The 23500-nt window shown below is 41.3% G+C and overlaps 1 protein-coding gene across 5 annotated transcripts in view; it reads right to left on the bottom strand.

The window, feature by feature from the left end:
• PEPD (peptidase D) overlaps window positions 1-23500 on the bottom strand; it is a 192767-nt gene that overhangs the window by 32689 nt on the left and 136578 nt on the right. For all 5 annotated transcript variants that reach the window (XM_039383049.1, XM_039383047.1, XM_039383050.1 and 2 more), the window contains 2 exons: window positions 21213-21290; window positions 4477-4625 (listed from right to left, as the gene is read on the bottom strand). In XM_039383049.1, the coding sequence (XP_039238983.1) occupies window positions 4477-4625; window positions 21213-21290 (227 nt within the window). The remainder of the gene's footprint in view (window positions 1-4476; window positions 4626-21212; window positions 21291-23500) is intronic.

The following is a 23500-nucleotide window of genomic DNA, read 5'->3' as shown; positions in this document are numbered from 1 at the left end:
TCAGTGCCACCCACCAGAGAACAGACCCAGTGCTACGTTTTGTAACGCAGGCAGCTGGCTAAAGGACAGAAGACCTGATGCAAGCAAAACTGCAACATCCATTCATGCATTACTACAGACAGGAGAATTCACAGGGAGGAGAGCCTCAGAAGTACTTCAGCCCAGTGGAAAAGCTTTCACCAGATCAACCAAAGCTTCCTACCAACCACAACATGCAAATCCACAAGAAGCCCTAAATGATTTACTTCTAGGGTTCCCTTATTTGCAAGGCAAGCACAGCTCCTGCTAAACCACTGAAGATATCTGTTCCTTATATAACTCCTCTCCCATCTGTTGCAAAAGCTGAAAACATGCAGGAAAAGAAACAAGAGACTTCACAAGCAGGCAAGCATGGCAAATGCACCAAACGTTGCCTCTGGGAATTAGCAACCATTCTTGCATCAGACTCAGATTGCCAGCAGGATGCTAAGCAACTTGCTTCAAACACAGAGGTTTTTTTTTATTTTTATTTATTTATTTTTCATTTGTTCATTAATCATTTTCTTTCATTTGACCAAAGTTTGGCTTGACAATCTGGAGTGTGATTTGCAGAAAGGCTGGGCACTCAACAGCTGTAACAGAGGTCAAAACAGCTGGGGTTTGAGCAAGAGCAGGGTTCAACTCCCTTAAAAAAGATCTCGAGTCTGATGAGTTTCAATCTTGGCATCCCAAATGAGTCAATAGTTTTTCCACCAGCTTCTCTAGCCTGCCAGCCCAGGCTTGCAGAAGGGGGACTGCTGAACACTTCCACATCACTGAGATGCAGTGCAAACAAACTTCCTGCATGCCCAGCACCTGGGTACTGCTATGATGAGCGCTCTGACAAAAACCGGTGAGGATGTAGATAATTTTAGATTCAGAGCAGGCTTTGAACAGTAGGCAATAAACAGCTCCAGGCCAGACATGGAACAAAAGGTTAAACTGAATTCCTGTGTAGCTGCTCATTAGCTCAGCCCTTACTGTTATATGCATCGTGTGAAGACAGCAGAGACAGAAACAATGAATATATCTACAGGAACATTTTCATTCCAATCATCCTTGGAGGTGAAAGCTCTTGGCTGTCCCCACTTACTGTGTTTTTGTTTACTCAGTGGAGTTTTGAAGCATGAATTGAATTCATTTCAGATGAAAGCAAAGTGGGAGATGTGCTCCAGGACTGCATCTAATGTTCCTCAACCAATCTGGCAAATTTAATGAGATTAAAAAGCAACGCAGAAGTGAGGCAAATTAGGACACTAACTTCTGGAATACTCTGTGATACTTGGCTTTACAATGTCACTCTTTTTTAACAACTCTTTTTACGTAGAGTATCTCTGTAAAGCAAATTGTTTCACAAATCACTGTTCTGAGAAAGAAGCAGCCAATGCCTCAGCCACGAAGGACATGGAAGTGTCAATATTCTGCACATCTGTCCCTGTATTTTAGTTCTGTGGAAGGGGAAATTTAACGCAGATGGACTTGACACAATTAAGAATATCCCCCAAGTAGAAATGCAACATTCCTCTCTGACATCTTGGATCATAAGCCTGACTTTGTAGGAAAGAGAGAATCACCCCACTGCCACACAAGCACACCTTTTTGACTTTTGCTTCAGTGACAAGCATCTCAGCCTTCATATGAGCTCCATGTTCCGTGGTTTCAAAACTGCTGCTTATGCAAGACTGAGTATGTCTCTCTCCCCTTTTATTTTAAACAGATTTGATTTGTGGCAGGAGTTGTGACGACTGCACTGAACTTGGGCTATAATCCCGCAGAGAGTGTTTCTTAACTTTCAGAATATATTATTTGGCTTGCAGAAGGAATTCTGTTCTTGCAGTTGGAAGGTAGGGTAACCCATATATATGATTAGAGCTGTTTGCACATTTGGACCACGCACAGGATGTAGTCAGATGAATGCTTTTCTACAGTGAAATACAATGTTTTGGAGTATTTTTAAAATTATGACAACTGTTTGTATATAAAAGTATAAACAAAATGTATTAGGAGGTCTATTATCTCTCAGAAAGTAACTTCACTTGAGAGTTAATTAGGTTCATATGAGAGGCAAGCTGAAAAAATAAATGCAAATCTCTGAACCACACACATCTATACAGAATGTTTAAGGTTGCTAGCAGTTGTGTGTCCTTCCATAAACACAGTTATGCAACCCAGTATTTGGTTAGTGACTCCCCCTAAAGTACTTGCTCCCTATCTTGCAGTGAGAAAGACCCCGGGAATCATTAACATCCTGAAGACAAGAACGAGATGTCTCTGTGACCCTTTGCCACAAGGCACAAATAAGGGCCCAATTCTGCAGCTGGAGAGAACCCCCATTTCCTACAGCTGCTGCCCGTGCTGTGTGCACTCCCTCTGCCCAGCCTGCCCCACGAGTGGCTCCTGCCACGGGCCCACAGCCACTCGGCTGCCTCTGACCTTGGGAACCCTGGGAAAGGAAGACAAACAAAAATAGCAGCAAAATTAACGTGGGCTCCGTAATTCAGAAAATCTGAGTGAAACATGATGGGGCTGGCTTTTAAATTTAGTGCCTCTAATCCTGCAAGCTTCTCCCACTCCTTTTTCAGAGACCTAAAGTATTACAGAGAGAAGAGGTGAATTCATATCATCAATTCCTGCTCCCTCTGTGATAGTCCCAGGAGTAGATTCTAGTGCTTTAGTCAATGAGTTAACAAGCTGGTTAGTTCAAGGAGGAGAAGGAGGCTCTGCCTCTCCCACTGAAATGTCTCCCCGTGGGCAGCAGTGACAATGCAGTCAGTTTGTATCCTCCCCTTCGAGGGGCTCTGGGCTTCCTCAGCAGCCTGACAAGTATGTAACACTAACCATGCTATAAAGGCCACAGTTTCCATCTCTTCTTTTTCGGAATACCAGTCTTCCAGGAGATCCTAAAAAGGACCTAAAAAGCAGACTTTTCCAGATAGCGACATTTTTTGCACGTTGGGAGGACTCTAACTGGATCTGTAATTCAAGACTGCAAATGGTCCAGGTTGCATTTCACTGCTCTGAGGAACAGAAGGAAAGAAACCAATGAACCAGTCTACAGAACATTTTCTGTAGATAGAAAATTCATGATTACCAGTCTCACGAAGAGCATAAATGCATATTTGCACCATTCTTCCAAATAGGAAAGGCAACTAAAGCACAGTGAGAAAATTCAGTCCCATCTTCTGCCAGATGTAAAGAATGATTTCTCTGCCTGTGAATCTCAAGCTCCCAAAGCCAGTAAAAGATCCTCGCAGCTACCTTTCAGAAATACTCAACTTACTATGTCCTTATTTTCTGACACTGTAAATAAACTGTTCAGCAAACTGAGGAATTCTCTACACCATCCTGAGCACAACATCGTATTAGCTCTCAAGTTCTGAAGACAGTCTGCAACTTGTTAGCATGAAATACTGCCAAAAATGTTACATGAAAATAAAGGTGGTACTGAAATGCAAAGCAAACTATGAAGAGGAATAGGGACAAGATTCTTCAGAGGAGACACAGCAGATGATGGAGAACGCACACTTATTAAAAAGCCAAATATCTAGTCTCATTTTGCAGATAAGCATCAAGTGTTATTTCTCCCTTCCAAGCTGCTCAAATAAACAGTGCTGCTGCCAGCTTGTATAACAGGAAAACTGCATCTGTTCCGACTGGCAATCCAGAGAGCCCCTGCACTCAAGGCCTGATGACTGAATGGCAAATTTAAAGGATAAGTGTGCTTTGTGCATTGAGTACATTCCTCTCAAAGCTGTTCCATTACTAATACTGAGAAATGCTCAAGTACCTTCACCATGACACACACAAAATCTCAGCAGCAGTTAGCTCTAAAACATTTATTTGCTGCCCCAAAAGCAGAATCAGAGAAAAATAAGATTTTCATTAAGCCAGACAGTTGTTTCAGTTATGAAAAGGTATATTTGATGAATTAGCTTGCCTGCAATTTAAAGGCACACAGTGAAGTACCCAATAGCCAGCGCTTTTGAAAGGGTTTTAAGGCTAATTATCCTTCCCAAAGATGCACACTCTTTTTCAACAGCAGATTTCTACTGTGCTTACACATAAAATACAGAAAATGCTTGAAACAAACTGAAGAACAGCACATGTGTTCACCCAAACTCTGACTTCAGTGTTTGGCATAAGCTTCCCAAAAAGATGGCAGTATAAAGACACAACCAAGTAATTAATAACTGTCACCCCCAGATTAAAGGAATTAAAAACCCACAAAACTAAGATTAAAATATCCTGTTAATAACTGGTTTTGTGTTATACTTTTAAAAGTTTGTGGAGAGTGTTCTGTGTCCTACCTCTATACATCAGGAACTGCCCAGACACGGAAATTAATTTTATCATCTTGTTCCTTTCCAGCACTTTCTGAATTGCAAACATAATTGACTTGACAGCCTGAGTGCTGCCACGAAGCTTTTCAATTCCTGCTGACATGTGCTGATCTTTTACCTGGTTTGACTGCCTTCATCACAGCCCTCGATGACTTCAGCACTGCCTCGTAGACAGCCCTCTGGTCAGCAGTGAACTTCCCGCTGGCAGGGAAGGTGCAGGTGATGTCAGAGCCATAGCAGTAATACTCCCCTCCCATATCAAACAGGCTGAAAAGGAAACAGAGGAGGAAGAAATGAAAATTGAGCTCCGAAGAAATAGTAGAACATATAATAGTAGACCTTTCTCTTGCTCTGCACTTAAGAGTCATGTGCATTTTGGTAGTTTGCCACATAATCACCAATTGAACGCTGTTCCTCAGTAAAATGAGACAAGAGTCCCTTGGAATCTCCCAGCAGAAGGGTATCTGCATCCCATATGGCTTAAATAGCCCTTAAGGGCTGTGCTGGTCCTGGATGGAAATGCTGAGAGAACACAGGAAGGAAGATAAAAAGTACATGAGGAATCCACTTCAACCTCTTCAGTTCCAGTTTCTAGGACCTTTTCTCAGAAAAAAAAAAAAGTCCTTTTTTTCTTTCCTGAGAAATGCTAGCACATAAAGCACCCAACATCCAAAACAGAATCCCACTTAACAGAGAAATGTCAATTAAATTATGGCCTTTCGTATCTAAGTGTCAAAACACATCTGATGGTTTGAATACAATGTCCCCATTAAAGGTTGACTGCCACTGCTCACAATGTAAACTTTCCATTAAGACAAAATTGCCTACCAAGAATTAAAGGAACAAGCATTGTGGAAAGATCCAACAAGAAAAGTACATGTAGTACAGTTTTCTGCATCAGAGGTAGAAGAAAAAATATTGTTAGGTACCTTTTCTTATGGGGACAAAACCCCTGCCTTACCCCTTGAGAAGCATAATTATTCTATACATGAATCAGTGATTCACCACAGATTGCTCAGCTGCCAGAAATCAATCTACAGGAATAGCCAGTGGGACTCTACAGCCCTGTGAGGGCCATGTTAGATATTTGTAAGTCTTCTCGAGCCTACCTGATAAGGCATTGCACTGGTTTCAGCAGGCTCAGAAATCAGCAAATAACCAAATAACCATTTGGACCAGACAATACTTGAGCAAATAATCCCCTTAGTTCATCATATATTGGTTACAAGAAAGCACATTTTACATCTAAGACTTTGGTCTTGACACACACTGTTTGTGTGACCTCCTGATTTCTAAGGTAACGAGTCAGAGTTGAAATCTGCTAATTTAAGTCTTCTTCCAACCAGCCCAAACAACTATATGAGAGGTGAACCATCATAAGAAATATGATTTTCCTTCACTGTGTTCAAAAACCTCGGAGTTTTCTTCCTCTTGCTGCTTTTTCACAGCAGGGTCAGTCAGACAACACAAGCAGAAGGCAGGGCCACTCCACTGGGGGACCCTCTCTGCCACTGAAAGCTAGTTACAGCAGTAATTAGGAAAACTCTGCAGAGCAGCTCCGTCCCCAGCCAGCAAATGTGACAGGGTAAGGATAAATATAAGCTACCACAGAAAGTGCTACAGCTGTTCACTGTTTCCAACATACCTGCTGCTGAAAGCAACGGGCACTGAGTAAACAAAGGCAACCAGGATAAAGCTAAAGAATATTTCAGCAGACTCTTCTTGCTGCATTGCATACACAGACACACACTGAGGAAGATTTACTCCAGGAAATTTTAAAATCCACCCAACAATTTCCTCCATGAACAAATCCTTGCACTGAGTGCAAGCCCTGCTGCAGTCACCGCCAGCCTCCCCAAACTGGGCAAGGTTCACCTGCAGAGAGACTTGCAGGACTGGAACTTCAGGAACAAACCCAGTGGTTACAGATGCAGAGCTGCACAAGGCTTAAAGCTACAGGAGCAAACTCCTCAGGAGAGTGCTACAGAGAGACCTGCAAAGTTAGATATGTACACACCGAGCTGATACAAACACTACATATGTTCAATTCAACACGAAACACGGAATGCTAGAACAGAAAGTTGTGAGTTGAAAAAAGGTACACAACAGGCAGAAAATGCCAGATGCACAGGGTGAAAAAAATACCCTCAGACAGCAGCATAGCAACTGTAAACCAGCCTAGCCAAACCTCAAAATCAGAAACCCCACCAACACTGCCTCAGGTTTGATTTTATGGTTAGACTCGCTTCTAAAAATAACTAAAGGTACTCATAGAAAATCTATGGATACAGAAAACTAGTTGCAGCAACTAAAAGTCATGCCTACATGCTGCAATGTGCCAACAAGATGCAGATGTCAGATCAGTTCTAAATTTTTTAACCCATCCCGAATGGACCCATTCAAAATCACAAATCAAGCTGCATGGTGCTTTGTGGGATCTGCAGCAGTTCTGTGGCCCAACTCCTTTGCATTTACAAGTGTAAATGTCCAGTCAGCATGGTGACAGTAAAGCTGGGACCAACAACTTACCAAACTCCCTGTCCATGCCTACTGGAAGTTGCTATGCTTTGTATATTTTCCCTGGAAAACAGTTATTCTGAACTTACCAGAGGCAAAACTTTAGTGATGTCTTTAATCTTACAATTATCATCATTTTCTCAAACCCATTCATCACTCGGTGGCTGTTAAATAGCTTTTCAAGTTACTGGAGCACTGAGTAATGGAAAAAAAAGAAATCACAAAGCCAATGTACACCAAAACAAGGCTCACAACCTAGGAAGCACCATTTGTTCAGGTTTCTTGGCTTCCAGACAAGAGGAGACATGAGGGAAGATGATCTTTCAAATTCCACCACAGAGGACAACACACCATCCAGCCTGAACGCTTCAGTGAGAAAGCATCCAAACCAAATGGGACATTTGGGAGATATTTTGGCTCTTACGGGGAATTCTATTCCATTTAACTTCAGTTGGGAACATATCCATTAGTTAAAATGTTGCCCAAGACATGGAAATAGCCCAGATATTGTAGTTATCCTGAGAAAATAATGGGAGCCTGAGAAGATCCCAGTTTTGTATATTTGCCTGCCAGGCAAAGTAAGTGGTGAAGCACATTTAAGTCAAATAAAATGTATGACAGCTACTATCTTCTCCTGTTGACTAACCGGAAAAAAATTCTAAAAGCAGGTTCTTTAGAAAAAAAAAATTTATTTTACCCTGAAATTAGATGGTTAACTGCTAGTGAAAAAGATATTATTAGTGTATTCTAGTATGTTCTCAACTGCATGTACAAAATTACCTGCCTGATAGTGCAGTCTTAAAAGGGTCATGTACAGAAACCATTACTTAATGTTATTTGGACTGTTATCAAATGTAGCAGCAATATAAACAAATTAAAACACAAAAAGGAAAATAGGCCTTCTATGCATCTGGGTCTATGGCTTACGTTTTAAGAACTGCGTAAGACAGAATAACATGTGTAATAATACAATATTCTCCAAACTCTATCATATTTCCCTTTCAGATAAATTAAGTGCTAGCAGACTGTATATATTGTCTATTACAAAACTTAGTTTTGAATTCAGTTTTCTGTTGAATGATGAGAAGTTTCATTCCAGAACAACCCTTTCCCCATTTTTCAGCACATGATGAGTCTGAGGCTGTCGGATTTCTGAGGCATTTGAAAGGGATGGTGGCTGGAGAAGGAGTTTTGCTGACCAAAGAGAGATGCTTGGTTGTATGGCAAACTCCTCACTGATTTAGCTTGAGGCTGAGGAAGTCAGCTCAATTTCTTTTTAAATCTTCTGAGAGAGAAGTTAATCTTGCTTCGTGTCATTTTGTGGGGAGCAAAAGCAACGAAAACCTACCTGCCTTCATTTCAGGGTGAGAAGTGCACGATGTGTAAAGCAGAGTTAACAGTCAGAAGACCCGGGCACCCTCTAAAAAATTCCTTGTTACTGTTTCCATTTATTTCCTAGAACTACTAAGAAGCTACATCACGAGTAAAAGACGCATAGCAAAAATAGCCCAAACTTCTTCTTGGAAGCAGGGGCATGACTCTCCTGGTGGAGGCGTCAGTTCTACGTATACATAGAATCTTTCCTCCCAAACATATTGCAAAACACTGTAAACATTACTAACTAAAATTGAACAATGCAAAGCATAAGCAAAATCAGATAACCTGTCAGCTGCCCTACTGACAGAATGCCTTTCTTACCCACCAGTAATACAACATTAGCCAAGAGCATCGAAAAACAGGTTGCCTTCTGCCTCTCTTTTATAAGTCACCTTCAAAAATGACTAAGGGCATTTAATTCCTTTCACAGGGAAAAACCTGAAACCACAACTTTATATAACTTTGTACATAAACCAGTATCATAGTCAAAAAGAAGGAGGAACGTGTGACATGCCACAGCCTTGCAGAAAGGCTTGGCTGGATGTGCCCCTCCTCACAGGAGCTCCTCAGCCCTTCCATGTACAACTGCACTGGGGTTCTGCTCCCTGTGCAGGAACCCAGGAGGGCGGTTTGGAAGAAATATTTCAAGTCCTGTCAATTTTAAAGTGAATACAAGGCTTGTAAGTCAGTACTGGAACTGAAACACTACACAACAGGATGCACGGAAAGCTCCTTTCCCCTCCTGTCCCTCTGAAACAGAACGGATGAGTAAGTCATGGCTGCGTTACTTTCACAGAATATTGGCACCACAAAACGCAAATTTATAGTTACATTTTTGGCTTCCAAGCCAAGAAAAATAAAATGTATTTCGATATTGATTTTAGCTTTCTTAACCTCTGACTGTGAAGCATCATGAAACACTTTGCTAACTCTTTAGATCTGAACACTGTGGAATATAAAAAGTCATGGTTCTTTTCTTCATAAAGTCACTGTATACCATTTTTAAAAAATAAAGCATCATCTTCCTCTAAGCATGTGTTTTACTTTTATAGGCTTGCTGACACTTTTATTGTCAAATAATTTGAAACTGCCAGGCAATGAAGCAAATTATGGCCAATATCACAATGGGAAGCAATACTTTATTTGGGATATCTGAGCCATGTGTATGAATTGTTATGATCCAACCACCAACCCAACCCAAAGACAAGCTCTCGCAGGCATTTTTTGGGAAGCCTACAGCTACTCCCACGAACATAAACCTGTCACTCTCCTGCTCTACGGATCTGCCTGGTCTCTACATCACAACTGGATCTCCTCACCATAGTTATAAGATAGTTATTCCTCTGCACTGTTAATGTGGCAGAAACCCAGGTGGGTCTCCTCCTGGTGCAAGGCACTCTGGCACTGGCACTGAGCATCACCCGCCTGCAACCCACGGCCTTCCCCACCAGCTCCTGTTCTCAGGACTAAATCTTCCCTTCCCCTGGGTGGGTTTGCAAGACTAGCAATGAGAAAACTGATATTGCTGTATCTTACTGTGCCCTCCTCACACCTCAGGCTAAACAGGTGTGAACACTGGCAGTGCACTTTACTCAGCCACATTTACTGAGGTTTTAGGGGTTTGAGCCATTATTAACCAACATACCTACGAGCAGCCACGCAGATGAACTGGTGTCAGCCCAGTCCTAGGACAGCAGGAATAAAGGTAGATACAACATTTTCCTCCTCTTCTTGCAAGTCATCCCCAGCTGGAGGTTTATTCTGTGGGATCTCAGCATTCCCTGCTCTGAGTTCGCAGAGAGCGCTCTGTGCTTTACACTTCACGCAGCAATTAAATCCTCACGTACCAACAAAACCCAACCACTTGTTTGGTTAAACACTTCTAAGGCAATTTCAAGCTTAAGGGAACTAGGTATCAGCACTTCTATGAGATACATTCTGGAAACACGCCAAGTGATTTGGAAATAGGGTGGTTTAATAGCACACCACAAGAATGAGTTATTGTAAGTGATATCACAAGGAAGAAAATGGAGAGTTCAGTGACACACACTTTTTCATACACTTGCATCCTGACTAGCCAAGTGATATCAATTAAAAAAGCAACACTGAGTAAGATAACATTGCAAACTCCACCAGAGAATTGGGACAGTACATAGTCCCACCATGCTCAGGAAGGTTTTTTTAAGAGAAGCCCTGCTGTGACCAGCTTCCATCTGACAGGGCAGACAGGGAACTTGTACTGGCTGTCCTGAAGCCAGGCTTGGCTCACTGATTCAATGCCAGCTTTTTGCCATCAGCAACCCTTGGGGTCAAGAATAACCTAAAAAAAAATGCAAGAGAATATTATTTGTGTAGGAAATGGGATTCTGGGTATTCACAAGAAATCTTCAAGTTTTTTGTTTAAGCCTCCTGTTCAAAAGAAGAGCCTGTAGCCACACAGGTAATGCAGTTACAGAGACACAAAATGACTACATGACTACTCTCCATCTAACTTTGACTTATATAACCACGTGGCCCCACATTTGGGGTTTGCCCTCAACCATGTTTTTTTTTTCTTGTCTACCTTCTCCATGACTTTCCTATCTTTGCTCCTCTTATAGCACTGTCTCACCTCAGGCTTTCCCAAACTATCTCAAAGGTAATGGGAGGCTTGTCTCAAACTTTTCTCGCAGAAGATGACAAGATATGCCACTAAGCTTTGCTCGGATAGAAAGAGGGTGACAGAAATAAATAAATCTGCCTACACTGAATTTTGAAGGAGAGAGGACTGCTTAACCTGTATCTCTACAATTCCAACTACTGAGACTTCAGTGGCTGTAACAAGAATACACAAAAGTTTGAGCTAGCTGGATTAAAAAGGAAAAAAAAAAAAAAAAGGAAAGAAAGCAACCAAACAAAAAAGTTTCACCAGGTGTTTGTGCCCTGCACTGCCCAGGGTTTCCTCTCACTGCACAGACACAGAGACACTGCTCACAGAAGCAGCGTGGCAGTGGGAGCTGTGCCTCTGCTCTGCTGCTCCAGCAGTGTACGGGGTGTCTTCCCTCACAAGGATTTGTGCCAAGCAGAAGACCTTCAGATCCATTTCTGCCACAGGATATGAAATCTCAACCTCACCAAATGCACCAAACGAGCTGCCCGTAAGAGCTGGTTCGGTGAACACCCACGTCTTCTGCAAGATTTTATGTGCTATTTTCATACACAGCTTAAGGAGGAGTCCCTTGCTTACAGCATTTATCTCTGGAAGAAATCTATGACAAGATCCTTAAGCTTCTGCACTAAATAAACCAATTTCCATGATCAAATATAAGCTGTCCTCCACCCCCCTGCAGTTTGCATTAATGCCCTCTTAAAAATGTTGTCTGCCTAGAGCAAAGAGCCAAAAAACCTCTGATTGGCTTGTTCACAGCTAAATTCACCCCCAAGTGCCATCTACCCAGTGCTTCTGCTGAGCAGAGGGATGTCTCTGACACAGAGGGGCTGCACACAAATAAAGACCTGGGAACACCAAGCCAGTACTCCTGGGTTGGGAGAAGGAGGTGGCAGCAATGGGGGCTCCACAAGATGCAGAAGGCAAAGTGGCAGAAGTGCCTATGGAACACCTCTGCCAGACCCTCACTGACAGGGCACCAGAGACCAGGAACGGGCTCAGGTGAGGTTCTGACAAAAGGGTTACCTGTTTGACTTATCTTTTTGCTGAATGGATCATTTTTTTTTCTGTCTGTACTATCCTAATTATTATCCATTTTTAACTGACATATTTAATAAGCAACAGTACTCTTGTTAACAGAGACAATTCTTTGTTGAAAAGTCAACAGAGATGGCAGCAAACCCCAGGTTTTGGCCAGTTTCCATCCAGTAGGAGCCTCCCCATCAGAAAGGCAGTATCTGGGGCATTCATGGCTGCAGCTGACTCTCTCAAACAAGGAACAAGGATGTCAGAGCTGCAGGGAAGAGAAGGGAGTATGCAAGGAGAAACCTGTATCAGCAGCTGAGTACTTCCCAATCAAAGTGACAACAGCAAACCTCGTTAGCTCCTCACCAGAATGTGTGATGCCAGCAGAGGGTAAGAACAACACAGCTACATCAGCAAGTTATGAAAATTTTGCAGCTAACTAAACCAGTCCATTTCTAGATGTCTGCTGAGAAGTGGAAGGTACCTACTGAAAGTGAATTGTAAAAGTTTGCTACTTCTAATACAGGCCACCACTCTTGGGTGCTGACACTTGGAACTATGAGCCTCAGCTGTCAGCAGTTGTTTTTGGACACTCTGACCTGTGTTGCCTTGACAAACAACAATCAGAGATCACAGGAGCATGTGAAGTGTCAGACCTTACTGTAAATACTGTCAAGTTTTCTCACGTGTGCACACTCACACACGTCTGTGTAAATAAAAGCCTAACACTTCCAATTTCTCTCCATGATGGGAACTGAGCCACTGTCCAATGGCACAGGTTCATTTAGTTTTTTTAGACAGCCTATGGTTTTTCTGGTGACTGTTCAAGCAACCTCAAATTGTCAGTTCTCAAATGGAATCCACCAGACAGGAGTTTCTGAATGCTCTACAGAAGTTGACAACTGAATGAAAACCCCCTGACAAGACAGTTGCTGGCCTTTCCATGGACGTGTCCAAATGCCCAAGCCAAGTGCACAGAAACACTCTTGCCTTAAAGACCTAAACCCTCAGCCCAGATGTGGAGCAGAGGGACTCCTCCTGAGGCCCCAGCTCAGCCTCTCCCAGGGGTAACAAGTGGTTCTCTGAACAGACACAAGAAAAGACCCAGCACTGCCCCAAACACAAGGACTGGGAGTTATTTCTAGTTCAGGGGAGAGACACAAAGTGTTGTGGACTAACTGTACCTTCCCTCTGAGCCATGCAGTGGTTTAAAAGCCAGGCAGCTCCCTCTAAAATTGTATTCTAACCTATACAACTGAGTTCCCACACCAGTGAGAAAGATTTTGCTACTGAAGTCCGTCCAAGACAAGCAACATCCGTCAAGAGTACTTCTGTCATACTTGACGTGTGTTTGTATTAAGGACCACCACAAAAAGTGGATTACACTAAACGGCATTTATAAATGATCAACATCGAATTATCAAGAATTAAAAAGAGAGACTAAGCTTTATTCTGCTGTTTTCTTTGAAGAGATGAACACTCTGGTCAAATTGATCCAACAGCAGCCAGGTTTTTTTAGACTACACTGGGAATGCTAAGCTAAAACTATGACAGATAGAACTCCCAGGTGACAATTAAAAAGACATTTCACATACACTACAGACAGCACAAAATTAAGAGGCAGACTATAACACAGCACTTAAAGGAAAGCTAAAATTTGTTACAGCAAACACACTATTAATACTTGGTGACCTCTGCTTTACTTAAAAGGCTTATACATTTCTGACAGCAGGCAACCTCGTAGCCTGAATTAACCAGTACTAACAGAACACATTCAATTAGAGCAAAATTATTGTTAATTCTAGGAAATACATTTCTCTATTTTTAATCAAATTCAATTTTTCTAGATTAGCATAAAATTAATATAGTCTATAGCTACAACAAAATGAAAAATACCTACACTTGATGAAAATAGTAAATATTAATCAAACCAGAGGAATCAAGCCAAAGGAATTATTTAAGAAATGGATAGCCAGCTGATTTTGCAATCAACCAGTAAGTAGTAGCAATGTACTTTGTATTATTATTAGAAACAAAACCATTACTAACAACAAGTTGTTTCAAAACTGCAGACTGAAAAGTTGAAGCTAACCATAATTTTTGCATATTATTACAGCACTGAACTTTAAAATGCATCAAAATGCACAAGGCCAAACGAAAATACTAGGCTCACCCTTAAAATAGTTGAGCATTTACATCTGACACATTAACATCCTGAGATCTTAAAAGCAGTGCTTTCAAGAAGTAATAAATACAGTATTTTCCACTTGGGGTAGAAAAGGGAGGACTTCTATTATCTGATGGAAAAAGATTGGTGAGCTCCTGCTTTTTAAATGCAACATTGCCCCCACCTGGACAAAAGAATTTCGGTTATAGGTTGGCATTAGTACTGTAAAACTTGATAAAACATAGGGAGAGTTCCAAAAAAGGAGTTTGGAAAAGAGGCACAGCAAACTTCCATCATCTTTTGTAATAAGATTTTGTAATAATTTTCAAGCTCACCTAAGTATTTTAGTTCACTTATTGAAAATCTTTCAATATTTTCCTGAAATAAAAGATAGCCACTCAGTAATCACAGAAAGTCCTTTCATATTACACACTTACTTTTTCCTGCAAAAAGAAGAGAATAGTGCATTTTCTACAAATAACACTGTATAATATTAAGATAAACATGGTGATATAGTTTCAATCAATATGTATCCTGCAGGTGCATGGTGTGTGTGTATACATAAAAGATAAATACAGATTATACAGAAAGTGACAAATCTTTTGATTATACAAAACTGTGTATTATGCTTTGAGATCAAAGAAGTAAAATTAGCAAATTTATTGAATTCTATTTTAGCTAATAAAAGGTTTGGCCTTCTGAATAACCATGAACAACTGAATCCAACAAGCCCTTGCAAAAAGCAACTTCCTTTTGCAATATTCATCACAGGTATTCTGAGTTGGAAGGGACCCACAAGGACCATCCAGTCCAATCCTCAGCCCTGCACAGGCCCATCCCCAGAGTCACCCCCTGTGCCCCAGAGGATCATCCAAACCCTCCTGGAGCTCTGGCAGCCTTGGGGCTGTGCCCACTGCCCTGGGGAGCCTGGGCAGTGCCCAACCAGCCTCTGGGGGAAGAACCTTTGGCTGAGATCCAACCTGACCCTCTCCTTCTTCACACACCTGGGAGTGACCAGCCACTTCAGGAAGCATGAACACTCTTCTTTGTCTCTTTTGAGTCACTGAAAATAAAAAGCCCCTAACACTGAGCATCTTCCCCCTCTGCTTCAGCCAGAACAACCTTTCACAACTATCTGTACTTGTAGCCAAGAAAAACTCCCTATGATGAACAAAGCTCCTGAAACGACAAGGTGAGGAGTGCTAGAAGTTAAACAAGATCTTTTGAGAGCACCAGAAGTAGTAATAACAACAACAACAACAACAACAATAATAATAATGAAAAAACTAAAACATTAAAAGCTATATACAAGTGCCAAATGGAAGGAAACAAGCCCAAGCTGGACACATCTTGAGCGAAAAGCACACACGTGAGGGTAGTGCTCCCAGAAGGCTGCTGTACCTTTGCTCTGGCAAATCCACTATGTTACCAATATTCCAACTTGGGACAAACCTCATCTCCTTCAGAGAGTGCTTATTTTAGTGCCCCCTGCTGTCAGTATTGTTCTGATGCTTTAACTTTGCATCAGGATATTAAGGACAAAAATAAAAACAAAAATAGTCCTCAGAGTTAAACTATTCTGCTCTTTTTGCAATACTAGACAGCTTTCCATATCCCCAGCTCTACCATTTGACTAGGGAAATAACAGTGCTTGTTGATACAGCCAAGACACATTTAAACCATTTAATGCTAGCATTGTACTTTTTATGACAAATGCGTTTGGTTTTGTGACACTAACAAAACCTTCCCAGTGCTTAAATTCTGGTACTTGAATGCAACAAAAATCTTTTTCACTTGTTTTACTGTCATCCATGGCAATGATGGCCTTTCATGGAAACAGCAGCAAGCTTTTGCAGCGGGAGACATTCTGTTTCCCCAAGGATACTGAACTCTGCCCAACGCTTTCACTGAAATCAATAAATTATTTCAATGAAATAAGTAATCAATAAGTAATTATGAGAGTGTTAAAAGAACCAGTCAAATAAAATGAAAGACATTATCTGATGATGCAACCTGCTTCCATTTAAACTTTTAAAGCTAGTTGTATTTTGTAAATAATAGATAGTCCCATTGTGAATATGAGGTTAATGGTCTCTCTCTGAGGTCTGCTGCACTTCACAAGCAGTTGATGCTGTACTCCCCTTATTTATGCTTTCACCTAAGCCTTTTGAATAAACTACACTCTGGCCCTTGCTCCAGGGAGGACCAGTGTCCCCCTGCTACCAGCCAGTGCTGGGCACAGGTGACTGCACCAGAGTGCCCAACTTCCTCAGGGTGTGCAGAGCAGACCCAGCACAGCCTCGGGGTCCCCTGGTCACTAACGCTGTGACTTGGGAGGACATTTCAAAACATTTAAAAATGCTGAGTTAAAAATGCTGTCTATTCAGCAGAATGGACAATTCTTTTCATTATTTTTAAAAAAGCCAAAATGTCACTAAATGCTTGAAGTTCAGTGAACCTGCCAATGTAAGCTGCTTACTAATGCTGAATTTTCACGGAGATACATTTGTCAGATGCCATAAAAAGACCAAGACCTGCAACTCGTGACACCTGCAGAAAACCTCCCGAGGTAACAGCCAGATCTACTTCAGTTACATCTGGGGTCAGGCTGATTTTCCCACATTTCTGTTATTTAAGTGTGAGCCTCATCATGAAGAATCAATCCTTATTTTAAGATCATAGAAGCATTTTCCATTTGCCAAATGTTGCAGGAGCCCTGCTGATCAACTGCAAAAGAACAATCAACTCCTGACATGCCTTTGGCAATAAACTACCATTTTAATGCCTTCTCAAAATCAAAACATAAAATATACACTTCGGGTTCACACCTCTGATGGTTCCTAGAACAAAGCACCACAGAGGTGAGAAGAGATGTTTGCCTTGCCCCAGGCTTCCTCTGTTCCACACTGCTTTGATGTTCAGTTTTCTCCCTTCCCCTCTCTCCCCAGCCAGGGTGTGACTCCACACTGCAGCACTGCCAGGGCAGGGGCAGCACACAGAAGGGAGGACCCAAGGCAATTTGCTTCCTTTATTTTTAAGGAAGCTTTCATTTTCCAGAAGGCAGGTGCTGATTTGTTGGGACCAATGCTTTCCACAGGAGCACACTGGCTCTGACTGAAATTGTTCTGGATGTCGTTTCCCAGGGTCAAGTCATTCAAGTCATAACTTCCAGCCAAAGTCAGAGATGGTTTAGAAGAGCTGAAAGCAGGTTTCCATCTCCCACAAGGGCTCTCTAACCATTAACCAATATCTTTCCACAGTGTGAACAAAAGCAAAACAGCTGCACAAGGAGAGCTCACGAGACACTTGCCCAGGGAGAACCAGCCTTGCAGGGGATGCCACTCCATGAGCAGGAGTCCTGTTTGCTCTTGGTTTGTGCACAGCAGGGAGTCAGACCTCTACTCCTTTAATTTATTTGGGGTTTTGTCTTCTTGAGTAGCCACTTTTAAATTCATTCTACTCCTCACCTAATTCTGAAAGACCTCTGGTAATCTGAAATGCTGGAGGTCTCTTGTCTACAGGGCAGGAAGTTGCAAACTACAAGTTCTTTTGCTTATGACTCCACTTTTCCTATCACCAAAGGCAGTTACAGCCTCAGTACAGAAACAGGAGGCCTCTTAGCACACAATTAGTAATGCAATACCTGAGACAACGCAGTGAACCTCAGCCCAGGGCTCAGTTTCAATCCAAGCTGTCACAGGTTTAAGATGACAGAAGAAAATCAGTATTTGTGCATTAGCCTGGCTGTAGGTCATCACTGCAGGCTGTGACTGGAAACATTCCAAGTAGAAGATTTTATTTAAACTTAATACCAAGTGAAAGGGTCAAGTGGCCAGAACAGTGGTTTGCAGGGATGGTCAGCCTGCACGTTTATCTGGATGACCTTTCTGACCTTCCTCCTGCTTGGGAAAAGTGTTTGCTTCAGAGCACAGGGATCATTACAATTTAAATGTTCACCACACAGATGTTACAGTACATGAATCTTTTATATAAAACAATGACTTGTTGTTATTGCAATATTTACTTTTAATATTAATACCAGCTAAATGCATGTATCTATTGAATACCTAACCTTCTCTAGAAATATTGATTTCTTTCTATGTCAATCATAGTGCTTTGTGCTAGTTAGCTATTTTAATATTTAATAGACTGAAAATGACAGCCCTGCTCAGTAAGACAGTCTGTATTAACAAGAACTGCCAGAAATTCTCTTGATAGTCCTTCTTTTGCACTGGGATCATTTAGTGCAGAAGCTGTACCTATAAAAAGTGTGGATATAATGCAACATCAGAGATGCAATTCCATTCCAGTTTCTTACAGAAGCAATAAACCCATTTGATATAGGTTAATTTTAAAAAATTAACATCATAAAACCAGGCTGTTCTAAACCTGCCACAGCTTCTGAAAAAGTCAGAATAAGAGTCTTAAAAAAAGATATAAAAACGCAACAGCACAAATAGTTTGGCCTATGATCTCCTTTTGATACAACCAAATCTGTGTAACTTACATTTTTAAAAGAGCAAACAGTGCATGCACTCAAGCATTTCACAGAAGTAAAGCATTAGTCTTCCAAATGTATTTTTTTCTATTATTCAGGTGCTTTGTTGACTTATTTAATGATGCTGCACTGCACTGCTTTGTACATAAAAAACCTGAGCAGTATATTTCTGTAGAAGTCTTGAATGTTATTAACATCTACTAAATAATGTTAAGAAAAAGACATGAAATTCTACTGAAGAATTTAATAAAAATCATACCAAGTACCCAATCTCCCAATTCTGCTACATACAAGTACATAAATTGTTAAATTAAATTTATGCCAAAATACTGGCAGGAAATAGAAATAACCCTTAAAACACTTCCACCTCTTTTTCACCAAAAGTAAAGCCTATTTTCTCCCTGTGCTCAGGGCTTCCTGAGATTATCCAACAGAGGGCTCCCCGTAGCTATTAAAAAGCTTAATTGAAAGCCACATATATGACACACACACACAAATCAGCACACTGTGGTTTTAATGCCCTGCTCTGTATGCACACACACACCCATCTACACCCAAATTAAACCTTGTAAAAGAATCCACCCAGGCAGTGCCCTGGCATTATTTGTATGCTGATAGTGCAGCCACCTCCAGATTTTTTTTTTCTTTTCCGAAGCACTATTTTTAACTGCAGAAAATTAGTGTATTTTTAAATTGTCTTTACAGAAATTAAATTACTTTTTCTTATTACTTTTTTATTTTCACTTGAGAAAAACAGCAAGGAAGCTGTGTGGAGCAGAGTGTGACTGTGTATCAGCCAGGGGGGAAGGCAGGGGCAGAGACTGAGGCCTGGGCAGGTGCTCATGCACACAGAGCATCAGTTTGCTAAAACCAATCTACACCTGACAAACTCCATCTCATCAACACCACGGTGCAACTGGACCGTTTAAACAAGAGGTTATTTTAAACTGTATTAAACCTTGTTCTCTTTGTGGAGGTGGTTACAAAGTGGGGTTGCTGCTCAGCAGCCTTGAAATGCTTAAGTGATCAATGCATTTGGTAGATCAGGCTTTCCTGATGTTCAGAGATATGAGGCTAATAAAACCCAAACATATTTCAAAGATTTTGCCAATACTGCAGGAAATAAGAGTTTGTGAAGAGTCTTGGATGTGCTCTCATGGTTTAGGAAGAACTACAGCCACCCACCAAACTGCCCTCAGACTGCAAGTAAAAGGTTCCTACATATATCCTTCACCCTGAGGTCTCCCTCACCATTTAAAGGCCTGAATTTCAAATACAGGATATCATAATGCATCGTGGCCTATCTTCTCTCAATAACATATGCTGATGTTTCCTGTAGGCTACACACCTTATTTTTAAATTTAATTGAATGACACAGCTGATACAGTATCGTGTTGGTGTGTCCTGCCTGATCAAAAAAAACCTCACGGCATATTATCTACTCAAACACAACATAATCATAAATTAAAGCAATAAATTAACAGTAGTATCTGATGGGTTTAGTAAGCTATTAACCACAGATGAAGACAATACATAAACTTTTGTACAAGAAGCCTTTTTAAAAGTTTTTACAGTATTATAAGTAAAGTACCTATCTGTAATTCCACAAGTTCACTCTGCAGCACCTGCAGATGTGCCTGGAACATTACCCAATAAGTCATATTTTTTAACTTCTGAGATTCAATTTGTTTTCCATAATAGGTTTTGAGCTTATCGCTGATAATACTAATTTGCTTTTCTTCACACGTTTACATTCCACTGTGAAAACACACACCTACACCCTTTTTGCACGTGCTACAAAAGTAATCCAATACAAATCCTCCAAAACTAGTTCTGCATTTTTATAGATGTAGGCTTTTTGAACAACATCCTTAGAGGTGAAGTACAAAAGTTACAATCTGATATGTCACACACCACACAAATAGGTGTGTCTTTCAATTTATGGCAATGTATTTGGTGCTTTCCTTCACCCTGCAGTGATACCGTAAAGCAGGTGGGCACGTAATGCAAGTAGAGAAAAACTTCTGGTATTTTCAGCTGTATTATGGCAACAGTAAACCCTAAGCAAAATCTTTACAGAAATTTTTGGCGCAACACAGAACTAGAGGCACCCTGCCCTAACCTGGATTGAGATGAGCTCGATCTCTTCACACATTCCAAAGTCTACTTTCACATCAGGGTGCCTGGGTGCACACAAGCACTTGTAAGGTCTAATCCATCTTGCAATTTGATGCAATTCTCTAAAAGCAGCCAACGCTCTCGTGATCCTCCACCCCACCGTCAGAGCTGAGGTTTGGATCTGAGGTTCAAGAGCAAACTCAGGTGCCAAATTCTGCAACTACCCTTGTACTTATAATACAGCCATTTCTTAAATTAAATTCTAAGTGCCTCTGGCCCAGAAGTGTTTTAAAACAGTATCTCCTTCTCCCTTTCAACTGCAGATGCAGGTACACAGCACTTTTGGAGGAAACCAGACTAATTTGGCACACAGTGTTACATCCTGTTTTAAAGATTTCGACTTTGACCATTATGCAGCCATCATTTTACTAATACATACAATTCCTGTATGGGAACAGCAGTAGTGAAACAAAAATATCAAACAAACTCAAACCCTTCACCTACCACAAGTCTCCATCTTCAATAGTCCTGTCGTTCGGGGCTCCCGCGTGGCCGTAGTGCAAAACAGACGAGTTCTCCCCACTGAGAGGCAGAAAGAAAATGCAGCACAGTTAGTGGGAGAAGAAACATTAACACATGAGAAGGAACACTGTAAACATCAGCATACTCATATAGGAAGCAGCCTGTGAGAGCTCTCCCAAGCCCTGCCCAGCCACCAGTGCAGCAGAGCTGGGGATGGGGAGGAGCAGAAGGAACTTGGCACAGTTCAGCTGAATATTTCCCATCTCCATGACAGTGTAAAGGAAAGAATTATGCACAAGTAATCTTTCAACTTACACCCTTTTGTTACCATCTGGATTTTTTTAACTACTAAGTGATATTTGTCCCTATTTGAGGTTAAGTAGTCTGAGGGGTAAAACTAACTTCTGCTGGAGTAAAATCTGGCATGTTTGAAACGCTCTAGGAATCAGTGGGACTGGAAAAATTGAGTTGTCCAGGGAAACAGCTCCAGTTTCCCTCTGGTGGTCTCTGCTGGAGTGGATACACTGCCTGCTGCTCGGGGAGCTTCCCAGCATACAATGTCAGCAGCAAGTAACAGGTATGAAAACTGTCACTCTTTTCTTACCTCTTATTAAAGAATCACATTACAAAGAAAAGACTTTTATTCCTGGAAATCTTTCAGAGTAAACTGCTATTTCTCAAGAACAAAACAGCTCCAGAGAAGGAAGGACCCTTGTTCTGTCGTTCTGAAGCTCTGTGATCCATTTGGTGACCTACATTTGCCCTGGGCATCCTCTCTTGTCTACTGATACTCCCCCAGGTCTATAAAATGTCAGTTAAAAGGCTGCTAAAGATCTCAGGCTCTACTTATTTTTCTTTTACTGGTCTCCTCAGATTGATGCTCTCACTTTTTCTCTTCAAAGAGCTAGAAGAACTATATCACATCCAAAAATACATGTGTTGGGACAGGGTTACTGCAGGATCTCTCTGACCCCTCCAGCTGACTGGCCAGTTTGTACCTCAGCTTTCATCAAAACCATATTGGTCACCCTGCTCAAATTTGATTCTTTTAAAGTTGTGATGGTAGAACAGCTTCACATCTGAGGTGACAGGAACCTGAGGCTCAGTTTCAGTGAATCTTTTGTTGTACCTGGAGTAAATGTGACATCCTGACACACTTCTCACATTAGGCTTCTGATATGTGCAATTACAAAAGCAGCAAGCATGCACTGTATCCAAACAGAGACTACCTTCAAGATACATTAAGTACTTGTGATCAATTGGGTATTTAACAGATCATCAATCATTCAGATACAGTAAACTCCATAAACAGTGATTGTGGAGTAGAAAGGAGTAAGTTTCTGCAGGCTCTCAATCTAAATGGCTGGATCATGTCCCTGGAAGTATTTAAAAAGTAGATGTGGCACCTGGGGACATGGTTTAGCAGCAGACTCGGCAGTGCTGGGTTAATGGTTGGACTTGATGATCTTAGAATAATTCTACGTTGATATTTTGAAAACAATAAGTATTTATTGTTAATTATTTTTTAGCATATAAGAATCACTATGTAATAAAGCAGGGAAGGGTGATATTTTAGAATCATGGGAATGATTTTCTCATACAAAGTATACTTCTTAAAATTATGCACACTCCACAGGGGAATATTAAAGTTGTTAAATCAAGAGTTAAAAACCCCCACAGAATTAGGAATTAAGACTTAAGGTTAACTTTGGGATGCTGGCCCAATGGCTTAAACACAGTTTCACAACTGGCTGGATGCTTCTTCCTTCCTGGACACTGGACTTGGGAACCTCTGCTGTTGTGCAGACAGCTAAAAATGGCCCCATAAAGCTTGAATACAGGAGAAAGACAGACATGAGCTTCCTTCTGAGATGTGCTGTCTCCTGGGCACTGCTGGAATAGTTTTCCACACCAGGACACTTCCAAAATTAGTTTGCTCTATGTGAAGAAAAAAATCTGCAATAGGGCAATGGAGTGCAATGGAAAGAAAAGGGCCTTCTGTGCCAGGCAACGTGTACAGTGGGAATTGTGTTCCCAGGCTCAGCTGTCTCCTTGCACATGCACGTGACAGCAGAGCAGTCTGCTCCCACCTCTGCCCTGGACTGGCAGCATCACTTCCTGCCTGAAGAACTGTTTCCCAGAGGGACGGCTAAGATTTTGGGAGGCTGGCACCTGGAAACAACTGGAATGACCTTGGTGCTATGCATGACACTGTTTGTGAACTCACGTGCTCGGTGTTTAAGGAAAAATACAAAAAATAATTAAAACCC

Source organism: Pipra filicauda, unplaced genomic scaffold (genome assembly GCF_003945595.2).
Source record: "Pipra filicauda isolate LSUMZ 115617 unplaced genomic scaffold, ASM394559v2 scaffold296_size2174093_pilon, whole genome shotgun sequence".
NCBI classification, from domain to species: Eukaryota; Metazoa; Chordata; class Aves; order Passeriformes; family Pipridae; genus Pipra; species Pipra filicauda.
Note: the sequence above shows the minus strand (reverse complement) of the source record. Positions and strands in the feature narration are given on the sequence as shown.